Source organism: Microtus pennsylvanicus, chromosome 7 (genome assembly GCF_037038515.1).
Source record: "Microtus pennsylvanicus isolate mMicPen1 chromosome 7, mMicPen1.hap1, whole genome shotgun sequence".
Classification (NCBI taxonomy): Eukaryota; Metazoa; Chordata; class Mammalia; order Rodentia; family Cricetidae; genus Microtus; species Microtus pennsylvanicus.
The window spans coordinates 66,681,804-66,698,916 of NC_134585.1; the positions used below are offsets into that span (position 1 = coordinate 66,681,804).

Consider the following 17,113-nt stretch of genomic DNA (forward strand, 5'->3'; position numbering starts at 1 on the left):
AGAGTCTAAAGAAGAGAGGCAGTCACACAGGAACAATAGCCATCTTTGTGCCATGCACCTCCCTGGAGAGAGGAGGGCATCTTCATGTCTACACAGACAACACTGGACAGTCGATGGAAACCAGTGAGTGTTGTCATTTCCCTAACACAGACAGTTATGCTTACACAGCCCTCCTTCACACTGCAGGCTTGCAGGCCCTATCAAATTGCACAGTGGAGAAAAGTGAGACGATGTGAGCATAGTAGGAGGGGTAAGGAAAGGAGAGGTATTTGCTGTACTGTCTGTAACAATGCTTGCTGTTACAGGGAGAGATTAAAACAAAACAAAGCAAAAAGGTAAACAGCAGAAATTTTAAATTAAGAAAACTCCAGATTAAAACAGAATGAATTGCCTGAAACATCCTTTCAGATATCCTGGGAACAATGGCCAGATATCCACTTCAATTAAGAAATTACACAGTCAGAACCACTGAGGAGTTGACAGAGGGTTACCTCAATTTTATGAAGTCCTGACTTCAATCCAAGTCTCCAACACCCATAAACTGGGCGCTGAAATGTGATTTCACATACCTGAAATCCTAACCCTCTGGGGAGGCAGGAGGATCTAAAGTTCAAAGATACCCTCTGCCACACAGATTGAGGTCTACCTATGCTACCTGAGACCCTATCTCACACAAACAACAACAGCAAAAACAGAACCAGTTCATATTTACAGTTGACACACAGAAATAGGTCCAGGGGAGGAGAATAGAGGCGGAGGTCTGGGTGCAAAGGATCATGTGAGTTCTTAGATATGATGCCAGTTAAATTAGGAGAGACACAGGACGAATGGAGATGGTTCCATCTCAGACACTGGCAGAGATCAGAAGACAGGAAGAGCATTTCCAGTGTGCAGGAGGACCTGGGGGGTGCTGCCATCACTGCCGAAAGCAGGACAGCAGTGATTACCTAACTGTGCAACTATAAACAAAGCAGGATTTCTTCAAGAATGTTAAGAAATGGAAGAATTCTTGTGTTTCCCAATCCTTAGTAACAAACCAGCACATAATTTTTGCCATTTAGCTTGCTTCTGTTGTTCAAGTACAAAGTGTCAAGCTAAAAGAAAATGCATCCAAAGAATTCAGCATGGACTGTAAATCACAGCGGACTAGGACTTGGCTGTGCCTTAGCTTAGCCGTGTGCCTACCTGAGCTCCTTCATCTGCCTCATCAAACTTTGCTTGTATTTTTCTGTTTTCCATTTCTTGTTGACATTCTGGCACTTCTGTTTTAAGTTGGCCATGTTTTGCTTCATTCTGTCAACTTGCATGATTCCTCTGAGCAGAAGGGTCCGTTCATTGCTCATGGTCTGCACTAGAGAATGATCTGCAGCATTTAGCTTTTTTTCAGCTAGAAATGTAGTTTTCCGCTCTCTAACTTTTTCAAGGTAAGCAAGTTTTTCCTTCCAAACTTGCCGTAAGCCTCTCTTGATTATCTCATTATCCTTTTCCATTAGTTTTTGTGCCATATACGTCTTCTTCCTTAAGTTCTCTCTAATGTTGAGCCTAGCTCTTTCCTGGGCAATTTGTGCTTTAACTATGGCTGTTGATTTTTCTGATTGTTTTTCTTGATGCTTTCGTTCTGAGTGATATTTATCAAGATCATTAAGAATGTGGAGCTTTATGTCTGTCCTCTGTGAGGTTAAAAACTCTCTCCTTTTCCTCAGCTGCTGTAGAGTCTCTCTTTCAATTGCTAGCTTTGAACGAGTGCTAGGCAGGGGCTGGAGGTAATCCGGGAAATAGTCCTGCTTCATTTCCCTCAACATTGCACCATACTTGAATGATCTAGGGGAATATAAAGGAGACTTCACAGCAGATATCCTAAACTTAATGTCCACTTCTTCATCCTCAAAGTCAGATATAGACTCCTTCTGACCTATAACAGAGCAGACAGAAAAACAACGTAAGAACTTAGCTTAATTTCTCTTCAAAATTCTTTGGAAGCTACATAAAATACATTGGAAGTAATGTAATCACTTTAAGAAAATGTTCCCCATGTTTTAAGTTGTGATATTGCATGAGAAACTCTCAGTACAGCATCTTCCCATGTGAACGCACTTCAGAGGCATCACTCCTCAAAGTGATGTAGCTTCATGGCCTCAGTAGTGCCGCTTCATCTCACACATGCTACTCAGACAAAGCATTTATTACTAAGGATACAGTACTAACTAGGTCACAGCTTTTATGCACTTGGGTGCAGTGTTTACATGCTCAGGAATATGTTTTATGGAGTTAGACATCATTTTTAATATATTTAGACAGAATTCTGTAGTTTACTAAAATGAAAACCTCACATAAATTAAACTGAAGAAGTTACAGGGAACAAGCACAGCATGAGTCAGGTAGCACCCATCACCAGCGGTCCCCGAGAGTCCTCTGCTCTGTGCTATGAGCCGCCGCATTAATCAGTTTATCATTGGCCAATTTGGACATGGTCTGGAGTGGTCAGAGCTCCATTGCTGTGGTTGGCTCTGAATAGTTCTTCGTTCCAAAATAATTCTCCTATTAGGCTATTAGTTTTGTGCACGTACTGAGTGTGTTAGCTGAGGGATCTTGGGCCAGGCAGCTTTAGGTCAAATGTAGAAGAGCAGTATTATCCTGTGTTTTGCAGTGGTATTGTTATTAGTTAACTTTTATTTCTAACTGTAGTGAAATCTAGTAGCTGCCATCAAAATGTTTGTCCTCTATTTTCGAAAGACATTCACAATATTCGGTCCCTTTGCTTTGCTACTGCATGCCAGGGTGAGAGGAATTTCTCCCAATAGGGAACAAAAATGCATTGTCTCATCTTATCCAAGGCCATTAAAGGACATATGTCTCCTCTGCTGTCTTTTGACCACTGTACAAACCTGAGGATGACACAGGCCAAGAAGAAGCAGTGAGACAAAAGAGTTCCTGGTAATAGAGCCACCAGCCAAAACACAAGTCGTACATGAGAATTATCAAGCTGGGACTCTGATGGAGCCAAATAAAAGTTAGAACCAGGCAGAAGACCAAATGCACTTCTGGGTCTCTTTGTTATGACAGCCAGCCTGACTAATACAATAACTAACATTCTGTTGTTTCCATATTTACTCTTTATAAATCTACTGGTAAAGAGGGAAACACAGATATAAAAGATTATATAAGCCACAGATATAAAAGCATACTAATATCAAAAAAGAAATGCTTCCAGTATGAGACTGCCTCCCTTTGCTTGAGCTTGCATCTGGGACTACAGTGCATCATCTCTCTTCCAGGATTCCTTTCATGTCTTTATGTTACAGTGATCATGCTAGAGCACACGGTGGTGAAGTTGACCATGAAGAAAAGCTGCTGTTCGACACAAACAAGCAGACAGAACAGAGAGAAATGCCAAGCATTTTAGCTAAAGGCCCAAAGGATATCCATGTAAGGAGACGAAGCAGTGTATACCATTAAATAATAAAATGAGCAAATAATTAAAATGCAGTATTTGAAGATACAAAGGCAAAGTATCCAAAGATAAATATTTAAAAAATGGCTAAAGCCAGACAGTGGAACCTGTGTTGGTGTCTGCTGGACTAGCCCAGCAATTCTTCTGCATTTGTGACCTGCACTGTACCACAGTATTGCTCAGAAAGCACTCACGATTAGCGTGTACATTCCTGGAGTGTGCCTCTGAAATTTTTGTGCCTTTTGTGCAAAAGAAAACAAACTTTAGTGTCTCCTCACTGGCAGGACAAAGGCCGGTGCTAACTTATAGCTGTGGGTCACATTATGAAAAGGACCAGTCGTATAAGGAGCTGTCCTTACACTTACATACACTATATTCACCAAACACCAGGCCTTTGGGTACATTTATATTTTTGCGGAATGCTGTTTGTTCTGCTGTCTGTTCAGATTATTTTCACTTTTAATGTCATTTATACAGTATTTTTCTATAATCAATAAACAAGGAAGGAATCTTAAGCCTTATGTCAGTTTTCTCACCATGTAGTTGGTCACAAGCCATCAAAGGCAAGCAATGGTAACAAAGTAGACATAGGGCCCTTTAGGGAGATGCAGCTCCTTTGATTAAACTCCAGCTTAGTATTCTACACAAAATTAGTATCATAGAGTGATAATTCGTCAGCAGTTACAGTTGTTGGAAGGAAGGGTGGACAAATGGAGACACGAATCTGGTTCTCAGGAGTAGAATGGCTTCAACTACTTAAAGCCTTGAGTATGGAGCCAGTGTGAGCAGGTGAAACGCCTACTTCTACTGCTATGTGGGCTAGGGACATAACTTGATTCTCTAGTTTCCATGTTTATATAAAATCGTGTGTAATTTATATGCCTAATTCTTTTATACCAATTCATGTAAACCTGTGGACTCTTTTTTTCTGTTCGGGAAATGTTCAGAACCTCTTTCCAATTCTCTTTATTATGTTTGTTTCTGTCACCGAGAGACATGAGTTTCTTATGCTTTTTATATATCTTCCAATATCTGATATGCAATGCATAAATATTTCTTCCATCCCATGCATTATCTTTTGTATTATTTCTTTGTTATGCAGCAAAGAGTTAATTGATGCAGTCTCACTCATTCTTAGTTATGCTACCCATGTTATGTGTATATAAAATAGAGTGTTGCTAGGATTCCTGTCAAAACTCATGTCTCTCTGTTCTCTATAAGTGTTATAGTTTCAGGTCTTATAATAATTAAATTTCTAGTCAATTGAAAATTGCCTATTTGTGAAAGGTATAAGAGAAGAGTCTTCTTTAATTAAAAAGTGCATTGAATTATAGATACCCAGCTTGTCCCACACTGTGATTACTTAGCCTGTTTATTCTTGTTAATTATTTCAGTATCTTTGTCAATTGCACATGTGACTTTGGTTCACGTCTGTTTTGGTGACAATATATCTTTAAGAATTATCGTTATGCTTCTAAATACAACCATTTTAATTAGAGACAATTTCTATTTTATAAGAAGAGTCCCAAGTCCTTTCACAAGATTTAGGAATAAGAAGGAGGTTATAGAGCTCAATAATATGTGAATATGGTGTGGAGAAAGAGCTTTCGCCAAAGATGAGAGATTTCTCCACCATGAAACTTAAGAACATTAACAAAAGTGATCTGAAATATTGCTGTTCATCTCCTCGTTCTGTTCCCTTGTGATGACTCTCGTGTGTTAGTCTTCTCATGGATTTCTTCTGTGTTTTGTCCATGTCTCAACTCTGCTAATGGTATCAAGCATTTCCACTGGACCCTAGTGAGAGCATCATGATAGGCAAGAGAGTGGTTATGTTCAATTGTGGAGATGGCAAAGGGCATTTTCAATAGACAAATTACAGGTGATGTGGGGTAGAAGTTCCTTTGCTGCTGTCCATGAATCCTCTAATCATACACAAATCCACAACGGTGATCATTACAGCACTGTGCACAGGAGTTCAAACCTGAACGCTTGGAGACCACACATACAGCAGCTCTTCTGTAGTCTAGAGTAAGTCAGTGCTAAATAAAATATTTTAGTAATTTGTCACTGCTCAGGTTTGCTTGTTTCAGCAGACGTTTCTAGGAGATACATTCTCACAGCAGACTTCTGCCAAGAACTGAACAATGAAAATATCAATGTACATTTTAATTCCCAACCTGAAGATTCTCAGAGTCCCTTGCCCAGATGACAAGCTACAGACAAGTGATGACTCCCAGGAATGAGCCCCTGAATTGTTTATCTGATACAAAGGGGTCAGCCCTGAGGTCATACACAAAACACAAAAGGATATTCAGCATGACGTATTTACATTTGTGTATCTGTGGGTGTGTGAGTTGGTGTGTGTGTGCATGTGTGTGTGCATGTGTGTAATGATTATAAAGAAAAAGAAGCCATCAATCTGAGAGGGACATAGGGAAAACATGTAACTTATAAAGAAAAAGAAGCCATCAATCTGAGAGGGACATAGGGAAAACATGTAACTTATAAAGAAAAAGAAGCCATCAATCTGAGAGGGAGATAGGGAAAACATGTAACTCGGGGGGGCGGGGGTGGAGACAAGAAAAGGGACACAATTATATAATTTTTTAAAACTAAAATTATATTAACAAAAATGTTTAAGAATATTAGATTTAAAGTTAGCATCCTATTTTTTAATTGGTGAAAGAATAATAAACATAGTTTAAGAGAAATGGGCTAAAGGTTACCTGTCTAGCCCCATGGAGGGAGCACATCCTTTGGATAAAAGGACACTGACAGAAAATAATAGGGACTGTCATGTTACGGTGTGAAAACAAAGTGGAAGAGGTGACACTGGCACATTCCGTTCTGCATGTCTGACCTAGGCTGAGTGCAGGGAAATGCCCAAGGATACAAGGGTGCACATTTTCCAGACATTGCTTGACCCTGCTACTGAAATAGCCTTTTATTCAGCTTACTGCATCATGGGAAATATGACTCACATGGTTCACTTTAACACTCCTCATTCATATAGTAATTTTTTTAAATTTAGACTAAAAAGAATTGGCATTTGAAATGTACTTTTAGAAATCACAGCTACTTCACTGACTTAAATAGTAGTCCTGACGATACATAAAAAGCAGATATTAGCGCAATTCCTAGCTGTGCTGAAACACCACAATAGGGTAAAATATTATGGTGGAAAATTGAGCATGACCACAGGTGTCCCCTGAAACTCCTGTATCCTGGATGCACCAAGAGCCCTTCAACACTCACCAACGATGAATGTTTCTTCCTATCCTCAGGCTACAGCAACCATCTTTAACAAAGCGTGACTTTTGTTTGAGTAACAAAAATGGAAAACCTTCCTGTGTAAACGTTCTGCTTGTTTTTCTCATGACTCATAATGGAGCACAGCCTGCCCAGTAAGCTCCCCCCAGGTAAGATGAGGGCCATGAAAGGCTGTGGTCCCTGCCAAGGAGACATGAGGCAAATGCATCATGGGAGGAAACAATGGAGCCCTCCAGACCTGTAACAGAAACCAGCCCATTCGCAAAGAAACCTTTTCTAGTTTGTCACAATCTTTAACCCCTAATAAGGTTTGTGATTCAAAAATTTTGGGAAAACTTTAGACTTTTTTTTTAGTTTTTTTTTTCCTTTAGAAGAAGCCTAAAATATAAAATAAAATACTGAACTATTATTACTATCTTTTGGCTGGCTAACAGAGGAACATTGGCATGGCTCTTACCCCATACCCGAGAATTTAAATGCATGCCTTGTTTGTAAACCAGGAAGTTAGGCCTACCTGACAAATACGATCCTCCCCTAGAAACTAATAACTGTCCAAAGTGCAAATAAGGATGAGAAGTCCTCACCCTGCTAGCTCTATCTCAAGCTTGTCTTTTCCAGCTCCCTTGTGTTTTGATAATCAGTTGGAATATGTGAGCAGACCTGGGGCTTTATGAAGACCTTCACTTTCTGTAGAATGGAGAACCCAGGATGGCTGTGCTCTCTTCTAAAACAAACACCTTCAAGTAACATTTATAGAAGGATACTGCAGAGGCCCAATGAAGCAAGTTCCAATGCAGAAATAAACACAGTGTTAGAAGCCAGACAGAGCCTTCAAAAGATCATATATATTCACAGTCTCTTATAAAATATCTTGACCTCTTAGTTGCTACCTCAAACCATATTACAGCTAACTTCTCTCTTTCTTCTGAATTATTTGTTTCTACTTCATGTCATAACAATTCAGTCTGATACATTAATTATCCCACTATTTTAATTTCTTTCTAAATAATGGGCTTACTATATTAAAAAAAATATGTGGGCATTTATCTAGTCTTGGGTCTCAGTTCTCAGTTTCAGTGTTTTACTAGTGTAGAAGATGCCAATTTCCTTCCCCTGGCAGTCACTGAAATTAGATAGATATAGCTTTCTAAAATTAATTTGGTTGCATGTTCTAATTTTTTACCTTTCGATACACCTATTCATATTTTAGCATAATTGATACACAGAGGTGGAAAACAAGACATCCCTACTCAACTCCTTCTAGTTCCTAGTTCTTACTTTTGTTGTATACTTTAGTTTTCTTTTTTATTTGAGAATTATTTTTTAATAAATTATACCTATCTTTCTTTAATCCAAAAATTGTTTTCTGTGATAACCATAACCATTAGATAACAACTTTTCTCATTTACATAAATGAGAAAGTATATGAAAAATTGAAAATTTATTGTGTTTCAGGCATATCTTTTAAGAAAGGAGGTAAGTGAGACATTAAGAAATTAATTGTGTCTGGTCTCAAGAAATTTCTCTTGAAGCAGGGAAAAAGGTGAGAAGAAAACCTTCAAATAAGAACTAGTGTTCTAGTGAAGATGTGCACTGATGGTCAAGAGGTTCAATTTGGTGGAAGAGGAAGACATTTTAGGAAAAATTGACTTAATCCCGAATGAGGTCAGTAAGAAGGAACAAAAGAACAGCTGGGGCAGACAGTGATGGGAACTGCAGAAGGAAAGATGAACTACATTAAGATCATAAGGCGGCAAACTGCAAGACAGACCGCAGTGGGCCATGAAGAAGGTCAGGTGTTGCAGAGAGGCCACAGGAAACAGTGAGCTCTGCAGTCACGTATGTACAGAAGATCTGTGTGGTTTGTTTTTACCATAAAGAGAGCAGATTTGAACATGGATCACAAGGATTTAAGAGGGTGACTGGTTAAGAGACAAGCTGGTAGTTCAAACAATTTTTGTTGATGAACAGCAAAGCTATAGAATAACACAAACATGAGGAATGCTTCATATATAAAACCAGAGGGCTTGCTAGTGAATTAGATGGCATCTTAAAAAATAAGCTATCAAAGATTAATAGTAGTATCTAGATTGCATGAATAGGTGGGTAGTGGCAAAGTTTGTTGGGAAAAGGACGTCTGGAAGAAAAGATATGCTTGGTAAACTACATTAAGAATGCACGCAGAATGCTATTCCCACAATGTATAGTGTCTGTACCAAAGCACATACACAAGCATTCTACTAATTAAAAAGCATAATTAAATTCATTTCCCAAAACATATTTTAAATTTTATTAATACATTTTCAAACTGTTGTCTTCTTGCAATAAGAATATTCCTTTGGAGTAACACAAATTGTCAATATACACGGTTATTAATAACTGCAGTCCGCTGTCAATATACACGATTATTAATAACTGCAGTCCTCTGCACGAGTACTGCACGGTCTGCAGGTTCCCTTCATCTGTGCAGCTCTCTCAGTTGTCTCCTGAAAACCGTACTTCTGGAGAACTACCCAAGACCATGTTTGTCTGTAATCTCTCAGAAGAACTATTATTTATTGTAGACTTCACGTAAATCTAATCCAATTTCCAAATTTACCAAATAATAGTTAACATTAAAACAATTAAAATAACTTTACAACTTTTTAGAACTATTCAAATTGATTTTAAATTAAATGAAACACGTGTGTCTTAGTAGCCAACTGGTGAGTGCTTATAGTTACTTCTGTTGTTGTGATTTGGCTTCTACTCCTGACAGCCATATTGCAACACCATTTTTTTTATTTCATAATACTTTGGAGACATCTTTAAGCTACTGTAAATATTAAAGACTGAGCTATCACAATACACACTGGAGCCCATGTCAAAGGTAAAGCAGCTTTGTCTGTGGCATGAGAAAGTTACACTTGTACTCACTACCTTGGTGACATTTTTCCATGAACAAGACTGTTTCCTTGTTAACTGCCTTGTGCTCATAAATATACATAAACACACACACATCATATCCAATCAGCACTCATGTAATGTTGACTTTACACCAGTCTCATAGACTTGATAACTTTGAATTTGCATTATGTATTGGTGAATATGAGTTGTCAAGTTTAGTTTTCTTTATACACTAAATATGCTTTGAGCATGGGGAGGCTGTTGCATTCTATAAACATATATTTAGAACCAATGCTTCTATTTCTAATAACAAAAACTACTCATTAGGATTTTGACAAGGTTGTGTGCACGGCTCAGCTGCTATGGACACTTGCTGATGCTCACATGCGTGTGGATAGAAGTCTTAGTTATCATTGCCATGTTATCTGTTTCTTGATGTGAGATTCTCTTCTGCATGCTGTGAATATGTTTTATGCCATTGGTTAATAAACAAGCTGCTTTGGCCTATGGCAGAGCAGAATAAAGTCAGATAGGAAATCAGAACAAAGATAGAGAGAGTAGGTGGAGTCAGAGAGATGCCATACACCTGCCAAAGGAGACAGACTCTGGAACCTTACTGGGAAAGCCACAGCATCATGGTGATACACTGCATAATAGAGATGGGTTAATTTAGCTAGCTAGGGATACACATAAGCTATTGGCCAAGCAGTGCTGCAATTAGTATAGTTTCTGTGTGATTATTCCCATCTGGGAAACGAAAGAGCAGTCTCTGTCTACAGTTTCTGCCTATCATTTCTTCATGTATGCATTCCACAATTTTCAGAATCTATGTTTCAAAGTTTGTTTATATTTATTGTATATTGCCAAAGTGTTGACTTCGAATTTCAGTAAATTTGCCTCTTCAATACTAGTAACACATTTTTTTTTCAATTTATTTGGGAGGCTATTAATATAGTCACTTGAGACCCGGTATCTCTTTCTAGCAGGTTAGTCACATAGCATTTAAAACTCCCAAACTCAAGCATGGCTACGTTCAAAAATGTACCTGGAATGTTTATATGCAATACGATCATCCTTGTCTTCTCAGATTATCAATTCATGCCCATGACAGTGAGCATTTGACGTGCTTTACACCTGTGCTAGAATGAGGAACAAGTTCCTTAGCCACAATCTATTAACTAGACCTACAATGTAAGTCTCTAACCAAATTTAAGAAAATCTGAGAAATTAATAAAAAATAAAAACATAAAAATTAGTCATTATCAACCTGTTGCTCACCTTGTGCAAACATTGAACACCCTGATAAGACTGCCCAAGAGTCCCACTGACAGCAGAATCTCCATATGTAATGCCGTGTCTCCGATAAGGTATGCATAACATTTTAGTATAAAGATGTAAACCAAAAATTCAAGTCTTGTTTCACTGGTTCCGTGCCCCTTAGACATGCTAGCTACATGTAAATAATGAGAGAGAAATCTCAGGCACAGCACAGCACACACAACAGCTATGCACAGGCCTCACACTGACTTCTGAGCTTCCCTCATACTACTTTCCCTGAGTTCTTTTTGGGCTTTCTGAGTTTCTGCTTTGTTTATCTGCTCCATGAGCTAGGAATCACATGGGAACCTGGGTAAGCACTTCAAGTGCAAGGTACAAGAGCCTCCCATCTGCATGTGTGTAAGATTAGAAACTCCTTGTTTTCCCTGATACCACTCCTTGTTGCTGTGGGTATTTAATCTGTGGCATTCTACCAGTCCCAGATGGCGGGAATCATACCAAGGCTCTTGCCGAGGCATATCCAGTGTTCAGACCTTTTGTGCTCATCGTTGTCTCACTGCTCTCATGAAACTCTAGGAACTGAACAGAAGCTACTATGAGGCTATCCAGGAATGGTAGACCAGAAGTCCGCACACTCAGTACAACTCTTACCATTGTCAGTGTTTTCACAGGTCTAGGAACTGAACAGAAGCTACTATGAGGCTATCCAGGAATGGTAGACCAGAAGTCCACACACTCAGTACAAACTCTTACCCTTGTCAGTGTTTTTACAGGCTTCTGTAGATAGTTTTCCCCAGCATAGGAGGCCTTGATTTGGAAGTCTCCATGCTCACACTTTACTTTGCAAGTCACAGCTTTCCCATACCGGTCTTTTCTCCATAGGGTGAATGGCCACATACCATCAAGTACCACAGACAGAATCACTACTTAGTTTCCTGATGTCTTTGCTTTTAGCTACAGAATATCTGGCATATCAATGGCCTTTCATGTATTACAGGAAAATATATGGTATTCAAAACATATGATTGCCCTCTTTCCAGGTGAGCCAGTGGAGGCACAATATAGAGGTGACTATATTCCTATATTTCATCATTTGATGCTGTGGACTAAGTCTGCATTTGCCAGCATGGTTCATCACAAGGCTCATCACAGACAAACCCTAAATTTAAATAGCTTGGCACAGTGAAGCTGGTCTATGCTTTAAAATGTATGCGTGTCAGGAAGCCCACACAGCCATGTTAGTGGCGCATGTGTGCTCTGAGCATTACAAAAAAGACAATGGAATAATTCAATTTCTTGTTTATGACTCTGAAGTGAGGAGTTCCACTTTTACTCACAGTCAGGTGGAGAGACTGCTCACATAATTCACACCTAACTTTACAGGAGGTTACAACAGACTGGAGCACATGAGCTATGTGGCAATATTGATTAGTTACAAAATAAACCCAAACACAATTTGATTTCTATATAATCTTGTGCCACTCTGTTGCTGTCAGTAACATTAAGAAGAAAAAATGTAAATTATTATATAGTAGGAAAAACAAAATACAACATTACTTAATGTTAGATTGAAAAGGAATTTTTCTAGTTTTACATACATGTGCATTCAAATTGCTCATGTTAAGTGATTTAATTGGCATTACTTTAGCTAAAGGTCACCATCCAAACATATGAGGGGTACAGCAAGGACTGTCAAGATTGTGTGAAGACAAGTGGGCTGAAGTTACCAAGGTATGATCAGTGAATCTGAAGAAAACGGTTGGAGGCACAAAATGGAAACAGAAAATTTTCTGAGATTTCACTTCAGATTCTTAAGTAAATCTAGAGAAAGACAGAGGATGTAATGGAGAAAAATAACTGGAGACTGTAATAGTGTAATCACAGATACCTTGTCAAGATGACCTTCAAATAATTAACCCTGTGACCTTATACTCTGAATAAGATATGTTCTCAGAAATATCATTTATGCTAAAGCTGGTGCTTCCTATCAGAGTTGAGAAATGGCTTCTGTACAGATGCATAGGACATGTAAAAGGTCTTCAGAAATGAAGATCACCACTTCTACAAATTTCTTCCATCCCAATTCTAATGAAGGTTAAAGAATCTTAGCATTTCAGATACTCTGACTTCAGCTGGTTGAAGCCTTTCAGCCATAAGACATGTTTCTGCATTCATCAGTCACATGAAGGCCAATATTACCTGTAAATTTTGACTTATAATGAAAAAGAAAAGTGAAATTATTTTGTTAGACAAATAAAATTAAAATTAGAAGTATCAAAAGCACAAATCTAAGGTAAGGAGATAGGTGCAGATATTTGTTAGTTGCTAAATACCTTGTGTAACCAGTATCTTCGATAGTATTCACAAAAAACTTCAGTGACACCCAGAATCTCACACTGAACTAACTAGTACATTCAGTGTTCTACATGATCTCACACTGAACTAACTAGTATATTCAGTGACACCCAGGATCCCACACTGAAAGAACTAGTATATTCAGTGATCTACATGATCTCACACTGAACGAACTAGTATATTCAGTGATCTACATGATCTCACACTGAACGAACTAGTATATTCAGTGATCTACATGATCTCACACTGAACGAACTAGTATATTCAGTAACAACCAGAATCTCACACTGAAATAACTAGTACATTCAGTGTTTTACATGATATCACACTGAACTAACTAGTATATTCAGTGACACCCAGGATCTCACACTGAACTAACTAGTATATTCAGTGACACCCAGGATCTCACACTGAACTAACTAGTACATTCAGTGTTTTACATGATCTCACACTGAACTAACTAGTATATTCAGTGACACCCAGGATCTCACACTGAACTAACTAGTACATTCAATCTTCTACATGATCTCACACTGAACGAACTAGTATATTCAGTGATACCCAGGATCTCACACTGAACTAACTAGTATATTCAGTGACACCCAGGATCTCACACTGAACTAACTAGTACATTCAATCTTCTACATGATCTCACACTGAACTAACTAGTATATTCAGTGACACCCAGGATCTCACACTGAACTAACTAGTATATTCAATCTTCTACATGAAATGATGCAGAACACGTCATAATTACCACTACCAAGGGAAGTATGGAGGGAGGTACTCACTTCAGATTCTTACAGTCTTTCCACAGAGTACCTACCCCATTACCTGATGAATCCCTACATAGTCAGGAAAGCTCAGCATTGAGGGAGACACTCTGGGGCTAAGAGGTACTGAGAGGTCATCACAGAGTCTGCATGATTACATCACTAAGTTTATGTACAGCAGAAAAGTAGAGAGCAGCAACTTCCAAGGCTACAGTTCAGACGCAGCCATCTAGAGTCATTCGTACTTCATTTATTAATGGTTCTAGTTATCTGCTAAAGAACTAAAATTGCCAACATTGAATATGCCCGCAAATAACTAAAAAAGAAATATGGTTTTGTGGACACAGTGCTCAGAGATATGTGACTTATTACAAATGACATTATGCTAATTGTATAAGGTCAGAAAATATGTAATACAGCATCATTATATGTGGTTTCTAATCAATATTAATAAACCAGACATTGCAGCCATGGGAAGACTGATTATTGGCAAAGTTATTGACACAGGCTTTATTAATTTAAAAGTAACACTTACAAATTGGCATTACCTTCCCAGGTGCTGTTCACTCAGAGTTAGTCCTCTGAGATCCACTGACTGGCTCGTGTCTCAGGTGAAGCTGCCAGGAGCCACTCCTTGGATGTACACATAAAATCACACAGTATGTAAAATTAAAGCTACCATAAATGTTACTTTTTAGAGGCTCTAGAGGGAGCATAATATCCTATATATAAGCAAAAATCTGTGATTACCATTTTATCAACTAATTGTAACTTCAGATAAGATTTGGCAAAGGCCACACACATTTCAAGTTCTCATAAGGTTAAGCTAAGCCCACATGCATCTTTTCAGGATGAGGAGGTGGTTGGTAGTCTTCTTTAAAGTGTTAAATTTCCTTAGAGCTTGCTATGTAACTAGGGAAGAGAAAAATTAAGACGATGTTCAAGCGGGAGGATAACTAGCGCTGGAGTCTGCTGAGAGGCAGCCTGTATCATCAGCACTGCTCAGGCACATGCTCTGGCTGCGGGAGGGGATACGGGCCAGCTGGTAGGAGGTGGGCATCACCAGATTGTACTGTGATTAAAACAGAGTTACAACCTCACTCAGATTCCCCTTTGCATTAAATAGAAAGAATGACTATTACCTGACCAATAGACTACTTTTTTTGTTCACCATTTTACATATTACAAACTCAGCTATTAAGGGTTAATTGCAGGTACATTATTTCTCAAATGCTCTTATAATGTTCTTTTATACTTTAATTATAGTCAATAGTCATAGTATAAATATCACATCAAATGTCTTTGTACAATTCTGTACTTCTTTTATTAATTAATTTGATTTCCTTCTGTCTCAGTTCTGGGGATAGTGTGGGCATGAAATTATGGCCTATTTGTCAAGTAATTTTGCTTTTGCTTTTATGTTTGAGACAGGTTCTCACTCACTGTCAGATTGGCTCACAGTCCAGACTGGCCTTGTCTTCTACTATCATGACTTCGGAGTCATGACACAGTATTAGGAACTTTTCTTCCTTTATATTTACTCTTAACTTTATCCAACAGGATTCTTAACTTGACCACTATTAGACTTACTTTTGTGAATATCAACACTGAAACCCACACCTGAAATTGAACAACTACTATTATGTTATCTTATTCTAAAATCTTTCAGCTGATATTCAATGAAAAATAATAGTCCATTATTGAATTAAATTTGTTTTTATCCAAATTTACACATCATTTTTCTAAGGGAAACCGTGTTACATTTCATTTATTTTTAAAAATATCAACATAAAATAAAATAAGAGATGAACACTAAAAAACTTTGCACTGAAAGTATAATCTTTCTTCCCACAAACTGGCACAGAAGGAGACACGGCTCACTGGTAGAGCACACACTTAGCAGAAGCCAGGCCTGCATTAGTTGTCAGCATCTCACAGACACAGAAGGAGACACAGCTCACTGGTAGAGCACACACTCAGCAGAAGCCAGGGCTGCATTAGTTGTCAGCATCTCAGAGACACAAACAAGAAGCTTCACATAAAAAGTGCTCTTTGGACTGGAGAGGGAGGGGGAAAGGAGTGGGGGGAGGAGGAGAAGGGTGGGAGGAGGGGAAGGGGAATGGGAGGAGGGGAAACCTTTTTTTTTCCTTTTCTCAATAAAAAAAATAATCACTGTCAGAAAAAAAAAGTGATAAAATATTTTTAACTGCTGGGCAATACTCATTGTGCAAATGTACCATATTTCCTTTAGTCACTCTCCAGTGGCATCTAGGTTGTTGCTTGGTTCTAGATATTACGAACAATGCTGCTATGAACACAGTTGAGCAAGTGGCCTTGTGTGATGACTGAAAATCCTGTGGGCGCCCAAAAGTGGTATAGCTGGGTTTTGAGGAAGATTGATTCCCAATTTACTGAGAAACAGTCATATTGATTTCCAAAGTGGCTCCCCAAGTTTGCACTCCTACCAGCAATAGAGGTGTGTTCCCTTTTCCCCACGTCCTCCCCATCATAACTCATCTGCTTTTTGATCTTTATGACAGGTATAAGAAGGAATCCCAAAATCATCTTGATTTGCATTTCCCTGATAGCTAAGGGTGATAAACAATTTTTAGGTGATACTCAGCCATTTGAGATTCATCTTTTGAGAATTCTCTATTTAGATCTGTACCCCATTTTTAATGGATTATTTTGTTTGTTGGTATCTAGTGTCTTGAATATATATATATTGCAGATCAGCCCTCTGTCAGATGTGGGGTTGGTGAAGATCTTTTCCTATTCTGTAGGCTCCTCTTTTGTCCTATTACATTATCCTTAGCCTTACAGAAGTCTTTCAGTTTCAGGAAGTCCCAATTATTAATTGTCAATCTCGGTGTCTGTGCTATGGGTATTATATTCAGGAAGTGGTCTTCTGTGCCGATACACTCAAGGCCACTTTCCACTTTTTCCTCTATGAGGTTCAGTGTAACTGGATTTATGTTGAGTTCTTTGATCCACTTGGGCTTGACTTTTGTGGAGAATGATAGATATACATTTACTTGCATTCTGCATGCTGACATCTAGTTATGCGAGCACCATTAGTTGGTGCTTTCATTATTCC

General features: G+C 38.5%; 1 protein-coding gene across 1 annotated transcript in view; it reads right to left on the reverse strand.

Moving 5' to 3' along the window:
- The window catches only part of Lrriq3 (leucine rich repeats and IQ motif containing 3), a 94,941-nt gene that overhangs the window by 9,431 nt on the left and 68,397 nt on the right, over nt 1-17,113 (reverse strand). Inside the window, exon 7 of the mRNA XM_075981027.1 lies at nt 1,186-1,912. Coding sequence (XP_075837142.1) covers nt 1,186-1,912 — 727 coding nt within the window. The remainder of the gene's footprint in view (nt 1-1,185; nt 1,913-17,113) is intronic.